Raw genomic sequence first — 20,658 nt, forward strand, 5'->3', positions numbered from 1 at the left:
GGCCACGGCAGGGGGTGGAACGAGATGAACTTTAAGGTCCCTCCCAACCCAAACCATTCTGCGGTTCTCTGATTCTATTTGATGCCACAACAGAAGTCGAAAAGACAGAGGAAAAAAAGAGAACAAACATCCCAAGGGAAGAGGTTTCCTCATGAGAAGAAGCTAAACAGAATCAAGTCCTCCAGTTTGGGGAAGAAATGGCTGATGGTTGATATGATAAATGTTTATTACAAATAATTGGAAAATAAGAGGACAATTGTCCATGGTTTTTTATGATCTAATAATCAAAGACACTCGCTGGAATGATAATGTGATCCAAGGCAGCAGTGGGAAGCACTGCTCACTTAGCACAGTTCAGTTCAGGATTCACTGATTTTTATATCAGACAAAAGTAAAAATGGCTTTAAAAGGCAGGGAGTTGATAAATCCAGGGAAAATTAGTCTGCTAAAAATTATGGAAACTCAGGAAGACTCTTAAACTACTGACTTCCAGGAGCTAGAATTAAATTATTCTATATATATTAGAGAAGTACTTTTTCTTTAACTGGTACTGTTGACCAGAACCATGACACAAACTGAGCCTAACCCTTGGTCTAAGTCAGCATTCTGTGAAAACACTGAATTCACACAGATATAGGGGAAAAGATACTGGAAAACTCTTTGAATGCTAAGAAAACCAGTAACGGTAACCACCATAAACCAAACACAGAATTTTGGGAAAAATCATGGTGTTTTCCCCTCTTTAAAACAGGGCACTAGTAGTTATCCCCCTGTGATCTTGGATTTTTAAATTATTATCATTTACAGAAAGGAAATTATAAACATTTATCAGTCTCCCAACAGCCTTCAAGTGATGAACTTGTGTGATTTAAAATTTAAAACGTGCATAGAGCATATTTAAATTAAGATGATGGGTGGCAAACGTCTAGGAGGACCAAAAAAAAAAAAAAAAAAAAAAAGCCAGGATTTGGTAAAATCCTGAGGTTATTTAGAAGGATTCATTCGTTTGTAACAAGGGTCTGGTAAATTTTAGGGTCTCTCAGAAATCTTTATCATGGTACAAATACAGAGCCCTAAAATCTTGGGGTTTAGGCACTTCATTAGTATTTAAATGAACTCTGTGTTTTAAAGTTTATTATAGTTCAAGTGTTCCTGTGGAAAACAGAATTTCTGCGTTTAACAGCTAAAGGATGCTAAATGGTCATCAGGAGAACTTGCCATTTAATCTGCTTTGCTGCTAATGACTAATTACACCTCGTGGAGGAGCCCAGATTAGTGAGAAATGTCATTTCTATGGCCTCTAAACAAAGATCTTTAAATTTTAATAACCAATTTATTTCTCTTTTCGAAGTATGCTGGTTAACGCACAAAAGAAAAACACAGTTTGGGAGTCTACATCACGCTCCACCTCAGCATTCTGGTCCTGTATCTTTCTGACAGGGAATTTTCTGGGCTTGGCAGCGGTCTCTAAATATCTTACAGCAGTCACAGAGCAGCTTCTCATCACTGAGAGCCGGAAAAGTCAGTCCCACCAAATCTGCTGGTGCTGACTTATAAAAAGGGTCTCAGTGCCCATCAGGAGCAGAGCAGCTGGGGATGCCTCTGCCAGGGATCTGCTGAGCTGGGCCAAGTGTGCCAGGGGCTCATTCCAGGACACTCAGCTGCCGTTCCGCTCCACCAGCAGCCTTTGGAGAAGGAGAACTCCCCGCTTCTCCCAAACGAGGCGGTGAAAAGTGATCCAGCCCAGCTGTGGGGTAGCACAGGAACATCTCCTCTCTAAAGCAGGCGAGTGAACTGGTGGAGTCACTGGTGCCAAGCACACATGGCCCTGAGGGTTTGGCCAACGCCGGGAAAATTGGGAAGGGGATGCAATACCTGTCAGGAAAGTGTGTGAAGGAAGGGTCACCAATTTAAGGGTAGGTGAGGGCTCAGAGTGCGGGAAGGGGTATTCTTTTGCTAGAGAATTTAAAAGAGAAGTTGCTGTCAAGGGTTAAAAACAACCAAGAAGAAGAGAGAACAGGCAAGAATTAAAATGCAAGAACAAAACAAAACAAAACAAAAAGACAGGTAAGATGTAAACAATCAGAACAGCGGCACACTGTTGCAGAACAACATGGAATAGGCCAAATAAAGGTCAGAGTTTAGTAAATCAAATCCTTTTCACCCACCCTCCACCCTTTGTCTGTCAGTGTCTGAGGGGTGATCCTGAGAAGCTCCTGGAAGGTTCTCCCACAGAACAGAGGGAGCTCAGAACCTTCCAGGAGGGTGCTCAGTGCTCAGAATCCTGCTGGGAAAGGCTGGCACAAGGAATTCTGAAGGGTCCTGGGCGGGGCTCCCTCCTGCTTGTGTCAGTCAGCAGCTCACAGCAGGTGTGGCCCTTGATAAAATGGGGCCTTTCTTGCAAAAAGAAAGAAGATGTGCACAGTTTTTGGGGGATAATTGTTGGTGCCTGACACGCAGGACTGTGGAAAATGCGTCCCACCCTTCCTGAGGGAGGGGAACTCAGAGTGCCGGGGAAGGAGAGCGTGGGCACGGCAGGGCTCTGGCTGAGGTGAGGCTCCCGTGCCGTGTCTCAGACATCGTGTGTGGTGTGAGGGGTGTAACTTGCTTGTTTGGAGCAGATCCTCCTGTCTTCTTCTACCTTCTCTGCTTCTCTGCCTCCCTCGGAACATCGTCCCTCCTCCTCCCCGTTGCGTACTTGCCAAGTGTCCTGTCGTGAGGCAACAACAAATCCACGCGGGTGAACGCTGGATTCTCACCCTTTCCCCATCACAACGACAAGAAAGCCAAACAAAACAGGATTTTCAAGAGGCAGAAGGGCCTTTTCAGGCGTTTTGAGTTCTCCCAGTTTGGGCCACGAGGCTCCAGTGCTCACCTGCTCCGAGTAGTCGTTGCCGTCCACGTCGTCGCTGTTGGAATGGCCTCCTGGACTCTGTACATCTATTCCATGGCTCTCCAGGATTGCTGCTTCTTCGAAAAAAGCAAATGGATCCCTCATTTATCTGATGCATTGGGGTAGTTAAAGGAACTAGAGGGTTTTTTTTTTTCCTTTTTCAGGAAGTTAGAATAACTGGAGGAACGGAGTTAGTTCTTAGCCCCTTGCTCTTCACCCTCCAGCCCTTGGGAAGGCAGCACAGGTACAAACACTGGTTTGTCTGAAATCCTTCCCTGTCAACTACCAGATTTGTCTGTGAGTATAAATCCCTGTCTTGCAGCCAGTCCTGCCAGAAATCAGTGTCATTTCTAAGGTACTGGGGTGGCAAAGGCATTCCCTGTAAATCTTCCCCCATAGTCTGGACTGGCAGGACTTGAGGGGGTGGAGAGTGTCTGAAAATAGATGGGAAAAATTTCTGAAAGAACTTCAGGGATTTGAAAACAAAAAAATCCATCTTCCAGTAGGATCCACATATCTAAAGCTCCTTTTGGTTCTTTTTGATCTCTTTCCAAACCTCCTCTCCAGACACTAAACTCCACCCACCTTGGACTGAGCTTGCTTTATTCCCTCATCCCTTTGAGAAGCCATTTTTGCAGAAAAATGAATTTAGTTAAACTTCAGTAACGTGTTAAATGATACAATAAGAGTTTTTTTCTTATTCAGAAATAAGGCAAAATAGTGGAACATTTGAAATAATTAAAAATACTGGAAATAAGCAGATATGGATGTCTGTGCACCCCATGTGTTGCAAAAGTAATTCTGCATAATATCTAAGTAAGGGCATCAAACTTCTCATGAATGGCAGGAGTTTGTTGAATCCAGGACACTGAGGTGATCCATTCTCCTTAGAATATCTTATCCACACCAGCTCCTTCCTCCAAGTTCAGAGTCCCTTTTGATTTCCTTATGATCAGCTAAGAACCCACAGGGTTAACTCTGAAGTGACATTTGTTTTTTTTCCTAATCATCAACAAAAAATATGGGTTTTTTCCAGCCACTTGTCCCTGGGCAAAACCTTGGAGAGCTGTCAGGGGCAGAGGTATAACCAGGATAAACACCACACTATTTTTGTGAACATGCCGACATCTCTATCTCCTTTATTTACAATTCTGAGGTTTCATTTCAGATTTGAGTTTGGATACTCAAAGGAGAGAAAGGCAACTCCCCTTTCACCTACAAAATTCTCATTTTGCTTTTTAAAGCTGATCTTCCAGTAAAACTTTGCCTCACTTTTCCTGCACCGATGAGAGAACTCTACAAATTACACGTATTTCACAAAAAATCTGGAACAGCAAGGGACTCATTTTCATAATTCCTCCACATTTCTCCCGAGGCTGTCAGCACCTCTGGTGTTTTCACTAATTTATTCTTACGTAATTGCCACCTCTCCTGAGCGAACCCCAAGCCTTGCAGGCAGGCTCTGTGATACATTACCGATATTGGCTCTTCTCTTGATCTCCTTCCTCCTGTTGGCAAACCAGTTGTACACTTTGAGGGAGGTAACTCGCTCCAAATCTGACAATTTTTTTCCTAGGAAAGCAACAGAGGGAAAAAGAACAGTTCAGTGGCGTTACTCACTGGGCTCCAGAGAAGCTGTGGCTGCCACATCCCTGGGAAGTGTCCAAGAACAGGTTGGATGAGACTTGGGGCAAGCTGGGACAGTGGAAAATGTCCCTGTCTCTGTCCTGGGATTAGATGAGCTCTGAGGTCCCTGCTCATCCAAACGATTCTGGGATTCTATGGGATAAACCCCTGAAGGACAGACAGCACTGGCAAGTTATTGTAACTGAGAGAAAAGTGAACTTCATGCGGATCAAACTCCTGTGCCCAGGTGCTGTGGCATTAACTGCCAAATATCTTCTTTCCTTCTGTCTTTTAAAAATCTGAAATATGGGAATTTCTTCGCAGCTTCAACCAAGTCAATCCAGAGCCATGGGAGAATGAAGGGCTGATTTCCAGTTCGAGCACAAAACGGAGATTCCAAAAACCCAAATTCCTGCCACAAGCCCCATCCCTGGGGCTCCTCCTCTTACTATGTGTCATGAGGGTACAGCTCGCTGTTTTATACAGCAGCAAAATAAATGAAGAGGTTTCGTGTCACCCTTGCAATCTGCTCTCCTTCCTCTCAGCCCCCAGCACCCATCACACCTTCCCAACTGTGCCAGGTCACTCGGGATCTTTTGGGAGAATGGGGGTGGATGCTGGAAACCAGATCACTGGATTTTTACACTTAAAAAATCCCCAAAACCAGAAGGCAGATATAGAAAACTATGCCTTTATCTGGTCATCAGTATAAATAAGGGAAGACTGGAGGGATTCAGCATTCCAAGGACATCCTGGAGACCTCTTCTGCTGTTCTTGACCCTATATAAAATACTCCCCATATGTGAATCCTTAGACCCCTGCAGGCTACACGGGGTTGAGCTCCCCCTGCTTTCTGACTCCTTCTCAAAGTTTATTTATTCAGCATACAAAACACCCATGTAATTGCAGCAATCTGCACACTTAAATAAGTTAGGAGAGATGAGACAAGTGAAAGAAAGAAAACTCTGGAAATTGACAGCTTGGCTGCTGCCTAATGCTTTGCATCAGCACCACTGGCAGTATTTTACTGCTCCCTGACATGGCCTTGCAGTACTTTGTTCCAAGTTGCTCCACAAAGCAGCAGCACAGCCAGGAATCAAATCCTCAGCTCTCTGGTCCTCTCCACCTGATGGATTTTTCAGGGAAAATTTCAGCAGGTATTAGGGGAAAAGTATTTTGCCATCAGAGTGCTCAACACTGTGGAACAGGGGCCTGGAGGCAGGAAAACCTCCTGTTCTGGAAATACTGAAAACTAAACAAACCCATCTAAGCTGGTCCTGCCTCAGCAGATGAACTCCAGAGGTCACTTCCATTCTAAACTGGTCTGACCCTGTCCTACCCTGCGACAGTCCCAGCTCCCCACAACTCCCTGGAAGGACAACAAGGTGGGGATCCATCTTTTCTCCCACAGCACAAGAGGAAACGGCCTCAAGCTGCACCAGGGCAGGTTCAGGTTGGATACTGGGAACAATTCCTGCTTGGAAAGGGTTGGCCAGCCCTGGCACAGCTGCCCAGGCAGGGGTGGAGTCCCCATGCCTGGAGGGATTTAAAATCCCTGCGGATGTGGCACCTGGGGGCATGGATCCGTGGTGGCCTTGGCAGTGCTGGGGACTGTTGGACTCCATGATCCCAGAGGCTTTTCCATCCTTAATAATTTTGTGATTCCCACGTGCGTGACTGACGCCTTAGCTGCCTTCTCATTAATTTTTATTCTGGTTGTATGGAATCCAAATATATCAAAAACACAAGTTCTGAAATCTATGTAAATGTTTGGTTAGCAAAACTAAGCAAAGGCAGGTGCATCCACTAACACTACACTGAATATTCATGCTCCTCTCCCAAGTATAACTTCTCCAGAAAGAGTGAAAATGTAACTTATTGACCTAAAGTCCTCCATTAACACCCAGGTTCTAATATGAAATCCCTCTCTGGAAGCTGTAAAACACTGAAAATCAGGAGAGCTGAGCTCCTTCCTCCTCCAAAAACCTGATTTATCGGTCAAAGGTTGATGACCTTGGAGGTCTTTTCCAACCCAAATGGTTCTGTGAGTCTGCAAACATCAGGCTGAGAACTCAAGGTGCTGAAAGCTCTTTGTTTTTGGGAAGGACCCCCCCCAGCAGCTCCTCACCTGGTTTTTGTATAACTGCATTACAGGCATTGGCAATTTCTTCTCTCTTTGCCTCGTCGGGATATTGATTCTCATTGAAGTAACTGCAAAAGGGGAAAAAAACCAGTTTTCTTCTTAAGAAATCCATGCATGAAGGTTCCAAAGCAGCTCCACTAAAAGGTGTCAGCTGCTGATTTATGCATCACTCCTCCACAGGCACCAGACACAGTGAATTTCATGGATAAAGTAACATCAGCCTGCACTTATGTCCACATGATATGAAGGAAACTTCCCAAATCCCTCAGATAAATGAGTATTATCTCAGCATCTGGAATATTGTACTAGGACACCCAAAAATGTAGGCATACAAAAAGTATATCAGAGTTAAGATTGGCAAGTGAAGCATCATCTCCAAGACACCACAGGCCTTTGACTTAATTATCGTTTATTTATTATTTATCCCTTTGACACACCCCCATCTTAAGTAGAAGGAGCCATTAAACATTTATTTTCATCCCTGTTCATACATATTTGTTAATATACACACATCCATACATACTTTTAATTATCTACATTATGTAAAACCCCGCAAATACTGCAGAGACAGGGATGGTGTGGAGATGCCATGAAATTACACAGGACGATTTCAATCGTCAGATTATTTTTTAAAACCACACCTTAAAATTTTTCAATCCTCCTCAGAACGACACATTGAGTACGGCACGTTTCTAACCATGCTTTTTCTGGAATAATTGTGATTTTGTTGTACTTTATATGCGGTAAACATCCTATAAAAGTTAAAACTGTTTCCTCTTTTACCTCATTGAACCGCTCCGCAAATTTTAATGAACTGATTTACATTCTACAGAGCTTATCAGATCTGCATTAAAACCAACAAAACGTCCTGTTTACTTCAATGGACTCTGCTAATCACACCACAAGCAGGGACTACCACTGTTTTTTCTGTAGATTATCCATAATATATAATCCTAGGATTTCTTTTATCAACTTTGATCAGCAGCAGGTCCGGCTGTTGGACAGCTGCTCTGGATTTGAAAAGAAGATATTTATTTCCTTAACTCATTTGGTAGTAGGAGATTCAGGCATATTGAGGCAATTATAATTTTCCATTATTCACCCAGCGGATTGGCCCCAGTTACTTTCTATGGAAATCCAGATTTTGTTCCATACAGGAACTGCTTCTGTCCGAACTTGCAACACTCAGGTTGAACTTCAGTTGCCACTACTTCATCCCCCCGTTCACAGAGTCATTCACAGTCACACCTATGCCCAAAATTCTATTTCAAAGCTGCTGCTCAGTGAGGAAGAGAAATCCCACATCAGCTCAGAGTTGCACCATTCACACACTTCCAGGTGTTCTGCTGGAAGAGAGCAAATGGAACCACAGGAACAGCTCAATCTTCTCGAAGGCAGCTTCGAGGCAGCTTCGAGGCAGCTCTGCCCTAAACTCTGGTTCAAGTGTTGGAAAAGTTGGGAGCTTGTCAGACAACACTGCCACTATTGCAGCAAACTAATTGCTGGAATTAAGGTGACTGAAGAATCCAAGGAGGAGTTCCCCAACACGGGATTGGAGTCTTTGTTCAGCTTTATGAGAATTTAGAATGAACATCATGCCTTGTGGACATGGTGATTTTTAAAGTGTATTCTCCCCTCTTCCATGTCTGTCCCCTTTCTGTGATTCCAGCCTTTGAAGTGATGCGTGTGTCTATCTCAACTCATAAATTTCTGTTCAAAGGGGTCGTGCTCCGGACAAAGGCGCGTTTTTGGGAACGGAGAGCTTGGAAAACAGAGCAGAAAATGCTTTTTCCAGTAGTTAGTGCTGGAAGCAGGAGCTCAGAATCGCAGTTCAACAGCCCCATGACAATATTTCAGCTCTCATACCTACAGAGCACTGCCCTCTGCCCAGAGCCAAGAATTATTTCCTCTTTTAAGCACCCTGAGACAAAGGAACATCAAGAGATCACAGCTGAAAACTGCTGCTCTGTAATTTACATTAACATACTGCCTGCCCTGGAGTCCTAACCACAAATCCAGGTCAGCACCACATACACAAATCAACATTTACGAAGAAATTACAAAACACATAAAATTATCAATCAAGGTGTCCTTGAACTGCCCAATTCTTGCTGATGCAAGAAACTGAGACACCAATTAAAGCAGCAAAGACAACACCAGAGCCACCACTGACCCTTTTCTTGTCACCTAACTCAACCCTGTCCCTTCACCGAGCCACAGCCAGGCTTTTGCTGCCTCCAACAAATAACAAAAATATTTTCTACCAACAACAAAACTTCAGCCCATGCTTACAGTTCTCTGGGATAACAGGAAATCTCCATGTGATGGAGCAAACTTCCAGAACTGGACACTGAATGAGACACCTCTTCTAGCAGATGAGGGAGTTCTGTGTATTCCAATTATTTTTGTGATTCAGAAACTGCTGAAACTGTAATTCTTATCTCTAAACACTGTACAACTAAGTCATAAACAGTTCATCTGCCTGACATTTTTCATCATCCTGAAACGTTTTCTTTAAATTCAAACAGGAATTTCTGATCTTCTCATGTAAAATGTCTAAAAACTTCCGCAAGAAAAGTAAATCTCACTAGAAAACGTGGAATTCTTCTCATCCTAAATCTCTGATTTATGAAAAGGCATCAAAAATCTCAGTGAGCTGTCACACAGCTGTCCTGGTCATTTTTGTGGGGATCACAAAGCCAAGTGGGTACCAGCTGGAAGGGGAACTACTGGAGCAGTTAAAACTCTGTTTCTGCAGCTGACAGGAATTTTAGAACCTGCCCCTCCTTCCCCCTGCTGGATTATTCCTTATCCTCATTAATGATGTGACCTCTCCTTCTCCCCACACATTCAACCTCCCTATAAACCCGGTCAGCCCTCAACTTGTGCTCCCCAAAACTGAATCTTCTCCTCAGAACTGAATTCCAGGACGGTGTGGGGTGGAAGGGACCTTAAAGATAATTCAGTTCCAACATCCTGCCATGGGCAGGGACACCCTCCACTGTCCCAGGTTGCTCCAACCTGATCTTGGACACTCCACAGCTCCTCTGGGCAGCCTGTGCCAGGGTCTCCCCACCCTCCCAGAGAAGAGTTTCCCCCCAAAATCCAGCCTAAATCTACCCCCCTTCAGCTTAAGGCCACCCTTGAGGCCACACTGTTCCTCTCCATGACCACATTGTGCTTTTAGTGTTTGAGGAATGCAAGCTGCTTTATCAGAGCTCGTACCCAGAAAGGAAAAGGTCCCACAGCTCCAGGTAACCCAAAACACCCAACCCTAAATGCTGATTTTCCTCCTCAGCCTCCAAATTCCCCGTGCACAAACTTTACCAACACATCCCATTTCATCCCCATCCCATCAAGGTCTCGTGGCTGACATGCCATGACACAAAGCACAGCATTTAAAGGCTCCCACCACGTGGCACTTGAGGACACGGCTTAGAGGTGAACACGATGCTGCCTGATGATTGAACCTGATGATCTCAAAGATCTTTTTCACCCCTAATGGCTCTATGGTTACATGGTTCTATGATTCCTGGAAAGTAGATGAGAATAATTAAGTTTTCGAGATAGGGAAGCCATGGAAAAAAATTCAAGACTTCACCACTGACTATTTTGTTTGCTCATGTAGCAGTTGTGAAAACACTGCGATTTTTTTTTGGACTACAGTTCTTGCAGTAAATTAATTATTCTGCCTCTAGTTCTCTTTCTTATCAGCCAGGTACACAGGGAAAGAATGCAGGACGTCTGAAATTCCCTTCACAGCCACAAACCTGTTCACAGTCTGAAAAGTTTCTGAAGGCTACAGATGAAAAATATGAAGCAATATGAACTTAAAAGGAAAGAAAAAAAAAAAAAATAAAAGGAGCAGGCACAAGTAACTCCTGCAAAGGCACACTGCTTTCTAGACAAAGGGCAGCTGTCAGCTGAATACCTTCCATGAAGAAACCAAATGATCTCTTTTGTAGAAAATGACAGTGGAGGATTAAAATGAAAAGTGGCCAAATAATTTACATGAGATGAGAATCCATATGATGGTAAAGAATGTAGATATCCTTGAAGCCGTTTCATTTCAATAACACTGAAGCCTAGAAAAATTGCAGATTCAGAGAAACCCTCTTTCTTTCAGGGATAATGTGCTTAGGACAATGATGGAGAGGGAATCCATCTCAGCCCGGGGCTCTGTAATGGAGGGAGAAACCTCCCCCCGATTCTTTACCAAGGTGCCCCTCTCTGAATTCCTGCAATAGCTGCCAATCTTTTTTTCTATTTTTTTTTTTCCCTTCTGTTCTCGAGGCTGAGATATCAGATGCATTAAGCAATGCCTCAGTAGTGCTCCTGATAATCCACAGTGAAAGTTTTGTTGCTTCCTATCAGCTTTGCAGCTGCCGGGGAAGCGTCTGAAACGACAACCACGGAGCGGCAGAAGGATGGGCGGAGTCGGTGCTTTTCCAGATAAGGGAAGAGATAAAGCCCCCCAAAACTGATCAAAAGATGCCAAAGTTGAGGAAATGCTTAGTTTACAGCAGGACCTAATGGTTAAAGCTTCCGAGCGCGGCAGGGGTTCAAAGCGGAGAGGCTCAAATGTGTTGCAGGGTAACGATTCACGGCGCTGCCACAGCTGAACCGCTCCCCGGTGAGGTCACTCAGGTATGGGGACACAGGATCACCCTCACTGGAGGAAGGATAGTTGACCTTGCAATAGTGGGAGGCAAGAAAACACGAATATTTACTGAAGAACAGAGATGTGCTGCAAGATCACTCCCTCACTTCACTCTGCATTCAATTCACCTGTGAGTGAAATATCCCATGCTCCTGCTGGGGCTCCAACTCTTCTGCTGGAGACAAAAGAATGGTTTTGGCTGGAAGGACCTTGAAGACCCTCTACAGCTCCCACCCCCTGCCAAGGGCAGGGACACCTTCCACTACCCCAGGCTACTCCAAGCCCCCTCCAACCCGGCCTTGGACACTTCCAGGAATGCGAGATTCATCTTCCCCGAAACTCAGGCTGCAGTCCAGCTGAACACAATTTAATCACAGAGCAAAGGGAATGATCCCATCCTCTCCTTCAGTCCCTTTTTGCAGGAATGTTTTGTGCCCGGCCGCCTCGCCGGTCCAGCTCCCCACACGAGCCAAGAGCAGCGGTTGTGCAGCCAAGGGAGGCGGGAGGACACGGCTGAAAAGGCAGCTGGGCCCAGCTCCTTCCACAGCAGCTCCCAAAGATCCTCTCCAAGGGATGCTGAAAGCAAAGCCAGAGCCACGGGCTCGGCCAGCAGCCCAGGGAGGGATGGAGAAGCAGAACTGCCCAGCTCCCACCCCTGTGGATGAACAGAAGCTTGTGCTGCCCCCAGGGATGGAGCTCCCTGCCAAAGCCTCTGGTGTCTCAAAGTACACGAGGTGAAAGCTGCTCCTCTGGCTCTGATAAGATGCCTGTAATTTCAGCTGCCTATCTGGTTTCCCTCCCAAGAGTTCCTCTGCTTTCCACTGACAAGGTACAGAAAACACTCCAGTGTAGTTACCTATTTATCTCTCATTAGTACATTTATCACCCCAGTATCACCCAGCAGCCAGAGGTCACTGTTCCACTCTTTGTGGCTTTAGCAGAACTATTATTCAGGCTGTCACATCAATGGAAATATTTCTGAAGTTAGTCTGTCATCTGTGCCTGAGATCTTATCTCAGCGTGGCATGAGACAGACTGTCAGAGAAGTGACATTCAGAGCATAATCTCATCAGAAAGTGTAATGGCTGGTTTATTTCCCAGTAAATACTGGCCAAGAATATCACTGATGCCATTCTCAGCGAGGTCAGCAGATGACACCACCAGTTTTATCTACTGATATTTCTACCGATTCCTTAGTAACGACATGGGTGTCAACTAAACCCATGATATAAAGTCATTTTTATTTTTTGACAGCAAAATTAAAGCTCAAAGATAACCCCTCCACAGATAAACTCTGATGGAGCTGAGAACTTCCCCCAGGACTGCAAAACATAACCAGGCAAGGATGGGAAGTGCAGCTCTCTGGATGAACTTCAGCTGAGGCATCAGCTCAACCAGACCTTCTAAGCAGCAAAACAAATCTAAGAAAAGAATCCCCAACCCAGAAAAACCAGTGACAAACAGCTCTCTGCTGTTTTTTTGCACAGCACCATCATTTAGCCAATGGATTCCACGGGTCCATGGATTTACAGGACTGGAGAAACTGCTACAGGACTGCAGCTGGACCTCTTCTACAGCACTGACAAGAGGTCTCTCAGCAGTTCTGGAATTAAGCCCAGCTCTTCCGTCCAACCTGCAGAGATATCCAGCCCCAACATGAAAAATTGGGGGGGGTTATCCAGTGCAGAATCTACCGTAACTTTAAGTCACCTTTGGAAACCAACTGTAAAAATCCTCATTTTTTAAAAATCTCTCTCATTCCCACCTTGAGCTTTCAGGCCCAGCGTATTGCTGCCTGTGTCCAGGGACAGCACAGTTTTTAAGCCTCTCACTCTAAGAAATGTTCCATTCCTGGATTTCTTTTCATTGCAAGTGCAAATCTGGAGGAGAGATCTCACCAGCACTAGATCCCTTACAGCACCAGACAGAAAGAAACTGAAATTGTTTCACACCTCAGGATGTGTCTGTGTACATAAAGTCCAGAGCCATGTCAGTACACATTAAAAACCCTCACATGACAAAGCTGACTCTCAATTCTGGTTTTACAAGTCGCTGTCTAAACACTCAGAGAGTCGTTTCACTGATGTTTCTTAGCAGGAATCTCCTCCACCGCGTAAATTAAAATGCCAAAAATACACCTTGCACCGGAGTGGGTAAAGCTGGATGACCTTCAATGCTAACAGAACAATGAGGTTTCCATTCTTTCAACATCACTTTCTCAGAATTTTGACAGCGGTCTCCAGGACCACAATCCTATCAAGCCATTAATATTATCCTAAAATTTGTTTAGAAACAGAATTAATTGATAATAGCTCTGAAAGCCTCGTACTTGCAAAAGATAATCTGCGCCTCCTAATCTCTAGCACCCTACTGTCGAGATAATTAACAATTAAAAAAAAAGAATAGTTAAGACATCCGAGGTGGCGATTTACTCTTCCTCGTAATTGGATTTGGTGATAAGAGCATTTTTGAAATTACACAACAGGCCTCTTCTGAACGGCAAGATCTGGAGTTTGCAGCAATTTGAAACACACAGGTACTTTCTGCTTAAGGCACCTTGAAGACAATGACAGCTGAAATTTTCAATATCCTGAAACTTCCTGGCACCACCAAACTCTCAAAGTCAACAAGAGTTCACTAAATTGTTCATAAAGTGAAAGTGGACATTTTTTTGAAGCCGGCAAGTAACCAACGCATCGAGACAAGATAAAGTGAGAACTGTTCCGCAATATTTCAACGAGCGGCTGGGGTGAGCAAACAGCATCTTCAAAGCTCTCCCTAACAAAGCATGAATAACAGGATCTCTTGTTCTCTTTTATTTACTTGAAATATTTAAATTGAGACCTCCACGCTGCAGGGATATTTATGTGCATTAAATCCGCTGGACTTCGCGAGTGATAAACAAAACCTTTCTGCAAACAACTGTGAAACGAACATCTCATCTTCATTTTTGAACGCGGTAAGGGCAGGAGTTATTTCAGTTGTATTTTGGATTATCTGGACCTCACAAACAAAGCCAAGGCAGGGTCAGCCCGTGGGTGAAACACCTCCAAGAGGGATGATGCCCTGCAGGAATCAGCCCTGGCCCACCCACTGGGAAGGGCTGGTGACCCTCAATTCCAACCAGACAAACTCTGATCAATGCTGAGGGTATTACAGACACCACTCACGAGGCAACAGAGGATTCCAAGGCTTTATATGGCAACATAAATAAATAACGAAACTTGGTTTTTACATTACTCAACGCAAAACGTCTTTATTTGCTCTCTGGAACAAAATATTCCACTCAGCAGAGCCAGAGCTTGGTTTTCAGCTCATCTGGTTGGGTATTCCTAGAACAGCCTACCCCTGCCTCAAAACTGTGCTTTAGTGGGAAGCTCAGCCCTGGATGCGTGTAAATAATGTCAGTGTGAGCACCAAGGTCCCTCAGGTTGTCCTCACTTTAACCTCAGTAGGGTTTTAGTTCCTCTGGATGGGAATCTTGGAGCCTCCCTTTGTCCCAAGCCTCGAGGAGAGGAAAAACACCAGTCATGAAATTTGGGATTAATCTTAGTATAAACTGACAGCTCCCAACATCAGCACCAGCATTTTCCCTCAAAAATCCACAAGTTTTTGTTTTCAATTTCCAGTCTTGGAGCAGACTTGGTTCAGCTCAGCAGAGCCCCCAGCTGCTACTGCATTTTCAGAAAATAAAAATTGATTCAGCTAAATGAAAGGATCCTACGGGATTCCACAGACAAGACCAATCCCTGCAGCACCTGAATTATCCAGCACCTGAATATCCAGCACCTGAATATCCAGCACCTAAAGTCAGGATGAAATCTGACTTTGGGCTCAATACATGTATCTTTCCTAACACCCAGTATCTCCAAGATCTGGGGCAAAATTGTTATCCCATTAAATTTTGTACAGCCAGGTAGCAGAAAATGTATTTATTTTTTTTAATATCAATCTATTATATACCTTGCAACCTAAACACAACACAACAGAGGGACAGAAGCAAAGGAAAATGAGAAATAATGAATGAACCCCATAATGCCAGGGGATTAAAGTACTACAGTGCCAAAAGCAACTTCAGGAGGTTCTTCGTAGACAACACAGCAAAGGAGGAGATTTAAGGGAAGTTTTAAGCCATCAGGAAACTTTGGGATCTTTAAAGAGTAATTCTCAAACCTGCCAGCAGCAACATCTTTTTTCTTGATTTGCTGAAGGTTGTTCAGTGACCATTCATAGGGGGAGGAAATAGCTGAATTTATTATCCAACTTTCTTACTTTTTTTTTTGCCTATGGGATTATGAATAGTTATCTTGGAAATAATAAGCTCCAAAGACTCAAAAGATTATTTCATTTACCAACACCCACCTTGTTTTGTATTTCCAGAGCACTTTTTATACTCAGATCATCAACTCCTTTAAAAGTATTCTGAAATAGCCTTTTTTCATCTCACTCTTTAATGTTATTACAAGAATCTACAGGTAGAAGAACAGCAAAGTTAAAAGATACAGAGCCAAGAAACCAGATTAAATCAATCCACAGCTCTTTACTCCAACATTTGTGCTCCCTGCCCTGAGCCTTGGTTTTTTCCATGTGCTTCCTCTTAAGTGTCATTGTCACCCGCACTCAGATCAGCAGAGTTTTCCTGAGTACAATCCTTTTAGGAGGCATGACTTTAACAGTGCTGGTAGTAAAGCTCCAAAAACAACTGAGGAACTGCTGAACAGAAAAGCTAATTATCCTTAGCATTTCTGGACTTTAGTAAAGTATTTGATAAAGTGACAAATGGGTAATTATTCACGATTCTGGAAAAGACAAAGATGAGTATAATTACAAGATAGGGGAGAAAGGAAACATCTAACCAAGAAGAGGCTGAAAAATTAAACTAATGGCTTGCAAGACAACAATCAGAGATACTCCTCAAGTATCATCTTTGGAGAATCTTAAAAACAAAACCAATAAATGATCCTGACAGAAAGTCTGCACACAGCGATGAATCTGCTGAGACTGAAGTCAGAAGCCACATCAATACAAGAACTGAAGCACCATAAAAAGTAACAGAGAATCCTAAGGGCAAGAACTGAACAGAAATTTAATGGTGCAGCATCCAAGGTCACCCACTTTGGGAACAACAACTTCGCAGGCACAAAAAGATCATCAGCTGGTAAGATCAGTTCTTGTGAAGTCCCTGTGACCAAAAGAGACAATGCAACAAAAGCACCAAAAAGGCCAAGCCTGACATAGCTGAGGATGCTGCTATTCCCAATCCAGAGAGAAAAGCATTATAAAAGGCACTGCTTCTACGCTGTTGACGGAGTTCCTCGCACACAGCGAAGTTTTCGAAACAAATTAAAACTTACGTGTGTTCCAAAAGAAAATCAAACAAATAAGAAAGCTGTGCTATCCTGGATCACCAAAAAAAAAAAACCAAAAAAAACACCCCCAAAAAAGAATTAAAAAATAATCTAGGATGTGGTAGTGACTTTAGTGGCTCAAGCCCATGTGGTTCTCTGATAGAACATTCTTTCAGGCTGTTTAAAGTGCTCCACAGTCTGACCAAGGGCCCATAAATACATGATGCAACAACTTAAAGAGTTTGACTTTGGAATTTTCCTGCCTCACTTCTCCTGGTAATGACTCTGTTTATTACTTGTGCAAAGACCTCACATCTGTTACTCGATGGCAGAGAGTTTCCTCTGGCTGAGGTAGGCTTGGACTCTGTTCAGCGCCGAGCTGCAGCGAGAGTCAGCAGGAACGCTCTGCACAGCTCTGGACAGCAGGAATGGCAAAATCCAACTGCGCTCTGGGCCGGATGGGGCTCCTGGATTGGGTTCCTGGATCCTCCTTCTTGACAGGAGCAGCAAAGGCAGAGGTGACCAAGTGCCAGCCTGGTCCTGAATTCCTTCTGAATGCTCCCCAGATCACTCAGGAAGTTAATTCTGTAATTCGCTTCCGTGGGTTTGTTCCAGGGGTTACGTTACACATGGGCTGGGTGAATCCTGCTGGGAGGGGATTCCCTCAGCTTGGAGCTCTTCTGGACAGCCCAGCCATCATGAACAACCACATAAAAAGCAGCCTGAACATGCCAAGGGCCACTTCACACTGTCTGTGTGACAGGTTTGTCATGGCTTTCCCTGCCTCCTGAATCCACGTAAAAATAGCTGAGAAAATAACAATTTAGCTGATTAATACAAGCTTTTTGTTCCTAATTCCTTTTTGAACAGGACAGTCACAGGAAGAACAACACCATGGAGGACTGAGGCAAATCAAGAAAGCTCAAAGAGAGAGAAATCACAGCACCAGACATATTTTTCCACTGTCCTTTCAGCAGGCAGTATCTAGAGGTCTCAACGTGATTGTAAAGAGCAAGAGGCTCTGTGTGTGAGCTCAGCACAAGCCCTTGACTCACACAAGTTGTGCCCTAAAATGACTGGCACTTACAGTCACATTAAATAAAGTTCTGCAGGGTGAATTATTTACACCGGATACAAATAAAGCTGGTATTTCTGAAATTCACAGCAATTAACACCGCCGCGACCGAACCTCATTTGTTACCTCGGCATTAAGCAAAGCACTGCACGTGGGAAAGAACAAATTCCAACTCCTCATGCACATGACCAGGCCTGAATCAGAAGCAGTTCTTCAGAAAAGACTATTCCAAGAAGAGATACTCTCAAATCAATTCAGAAAAAAAAAAAAAAACCCGAAAAAACAGACGTTAGGCTGGAGGTCAGAGAACAACAGAGCTTGGATTCAGCTGCTTGTGTAAGCTGGAATATTCACCCTGGAAATATGGAAATCAGCTCTGTCCCCACTCACCTGCCCCAGGTCACTAAAAATTGAATGTAAGAACAGAAAAGGTCCAGAGAAGAGTGACAATTAATATTATTAGAGGCAAGGGAAGCCTTGGTGTCTGAGAAGAGATAAGAGAGTGACTGTTAAGTTCAGAGAGGAGATAAACGAGCAGCACATTGATAGCAGCACGTACAGTGAATGATCCTGGATAAATGCAATGTTCTGCCTTATTCCTTCTCATGATACTCATGCCAGAGGGACCTTTGACTTTTTAAACACATTTTAGCATATAAAATGAAACCAGGTATAATTAGTTCTCCGGAAGTGCCCTGAAGACCTTAGCAGGGTTTAGAAGGAATTACATATTTATGTGAATAATAAGAACGCCCAGAGCTGCAATAACAGGATTAAAAATGCAGGATGGGAGCTAAGAGCCTTTGTCCACAGTCCCATGGCTGCTGGCCAGGTGTGAACCAGGCACAGGACAGAGAGGGCAGGTAGAAAAAATGATAAACACCACAAGCATCATCACCTGGGATGAGATCCTGCTTGTCACCCTCATGAGCAGGGGGACACAACACTGAGGATCTCAGCTGGTGCTGGAGGAATGCAGCAGAATACCTGGACTAGAGGAGAATTCCCATTCCTAAAATATGGGTTTGCTCCACGAGCCAGTGTTGTTACAGATCAGACTGACAAAGTTGCTTTTTCTAAACGTTGATTTCAGTTATTCTGACCTTGGCAGACAGAAGAATTTCATCTGAAGTCGGCTGCAAGGAGCTGCCCCTCCCACAGATGATCCTTTTATTATTTTTAAAAAGAGAGAGAGAGAGAACACAAGGATACACAAAGTACCTGAGCTCTCTAGGAAGCAAAATAACTCGTTAGATGCTGGATCCTTGAAGAAACCAGAGTCTGGCAAGGCTTTGGACGAATACCCTTGCATTCTATTTTACTGCCTGCAATCTGCCAAACAACTGGGATTTGCTTACAGCTGATTAGAATAGGAAGCTTGTATATTATGCATGTCTGAGAGGGAACAGAGCCTGATCTAATGCAAAATAAGGCAGATCCTGTGTGCCAAGCAGAAAATGGCTGCTCTTGCATTTTCTGAAGACACAGAGCAATGACCCTGAGCCAAACCACTTGAACCTTCACACAGGCAGATGATTCTTGCCTGTGTCTGAATGGTAAAGTGAACTTTGGCGGGTGCCTTTGCAAAGTGCCTTCGCTCAGATCTCGAAGCTTTTCAGGAGCACAAACGGCAAAGATCCTAAAAAAAAACCCATTCCCTGCGTCTCAAAGGACTTAATGAAGTTGAATCTCCCCGTGGAAGTTGCTGACTAACAAACACCTTATGACAGGATTGAAAGAGCTGGAAAAAATATAAAGGAATCACCTGATGTTTCCCTCTGCATTAAGATCAAGTATCTCAGAACCATCCTGACAGATTTCAGCTAATTTGCTCCTGAGAAATGTTCTGTAGCTCCTGTAGACAACCTGCTTAATGCTGTGCCGTTCCTGAAGTCAGGAAGTTTTCCCTAATGCCAATATTCCTTGGTAACTTAAGAATTTAGAGGCTTTTGGCACTTTTCCCTCGGCTTGACTCATCTCCCAAGCCGGTAGTGGGTATTTTACAGCCGAGAACAACGAGTCACCAAAAGGTTCAAGGACACCTGAGGGTCACAGGGATGGCAGAGATGATTCCCAGCCCTCCTCACCTCCCAGCAAACCCAGGAGAGACGAGCAGCATTCCCGAGCCAAGCCGTGGCCATCGTTATATTGATGAGAAGCTGCTGTTCTGTTTCTAACATCGTAGCAGCCTAATGGACGGGGCCGAAGGACATTGCTTCCTGCTCTGCTGTCAGCTGGGAAAGGGAGAAACGCAATGAATCCCAAACTTCAATCTCCTCCAAAGCCTTGCACAGGAAACTTAGATCCCCTATGGGGCCGGTATTAAGGTTCTGCTGGAAGACATAACTAAGAGTAATGGGATGAAATTAACTAAGAAAATTTCCTAACTGAATTTCAGGAGCTAATAGAGCTCTCGTGTTCCCCAGGGAAGCCGTGGAAGCCCCGGCGCTCAGGAGAGCTGCAGTAAAAGCGCTTTCACAGTCGGAAGGATTTCTAATGAAGCACGTCAGGCCTCATCTCACTCGGGGCCAGGACCATGCCCAGGGCACTCGGGATTGGGGTGGGATGAGCCTCTTCCAGGAGGGAAACGAGGCTGAATCTCCCAGCACCGTGATGGGAGGGCAGCAGTGACTGATCTTGGCATGGAGATGACCTCCCTCAGCTTGGGTCCACTTTGGAGGGGAAACAAAAACACAGCTGGTGAAATCGGACAGAGTCGGGCAGTGACGCCACAGTGATCATGGAATTATGGAATGGTTTGACTCGGAAGGGACCTTAAATCCCATTTTGTTACAATTCTGACTCTTTCACTATCCCAGGTTGGTCCGAGCCTCATCCAACCTGGCCTTGGACATTTCCAGGGATCCAGGGGAAGCCACAGCTTCTCTGGGAAACCTGTACCAGGGCCTCCCC

At 44.4% G+C, this 20,658-nt stretch overlaps 1 protein-coding gene across 10 annotated transcripts in view; it reads right to left on the bottom strand.

Annotated features, from left to right (window-relative positions):
• Positions 1-20,658, bottom strand: part of HMBOX1 (homeobox containing 1) — a 117,924-nt gene that overhangs the window by 15,624 nt on the left and 81,642 nt on the right. For 5 of the 10 annotated variants that reach the window (XM_040059619.2, XM_040059611.2, XM_040059612.2 and 2 more), the window contains 4 exons: positions 6,648-6,730; positions 4,370-4,465; positions 2,876-2,970; positions 2,609-2,710 (listed from right to left, as the gene is read on the bottom strand). In XM_040059619.2, coding sequence (XP_039915553.1) covers positions 2,609-2,710; positions 2,876-2,970; positions 4,370-4,465; positions 6,648-6,730 — 376 coding nt within the window. The remainder of the gene's footprint in view (positions 1-2,608; positions 2,711-2,875; positions 2,971-4,369; positions 4,466-6,647; positions 6,731-20,658) is intronic. The other 5 variants (XM_040059622.2, XM_040059616.2, XM_040059620.2 and 2 more) reach the window with 5 other exon arrangements.

The sequence above is a fragment of the Hirundo rustica genome, chromosome 3 (genome assembly GCF_015227805.2).
Source record: "Hirundo rustica isolate bHirRus1 chromosome 3, bHirRus1.pri.v3, whole genome shotgun sequence".
Taxonomy (NCBI): Eukaryota; Metazoa; Chordata; class Aves; order Passeriformes; family Hirundinidae; genus Hirundo; species Hirundo rustica.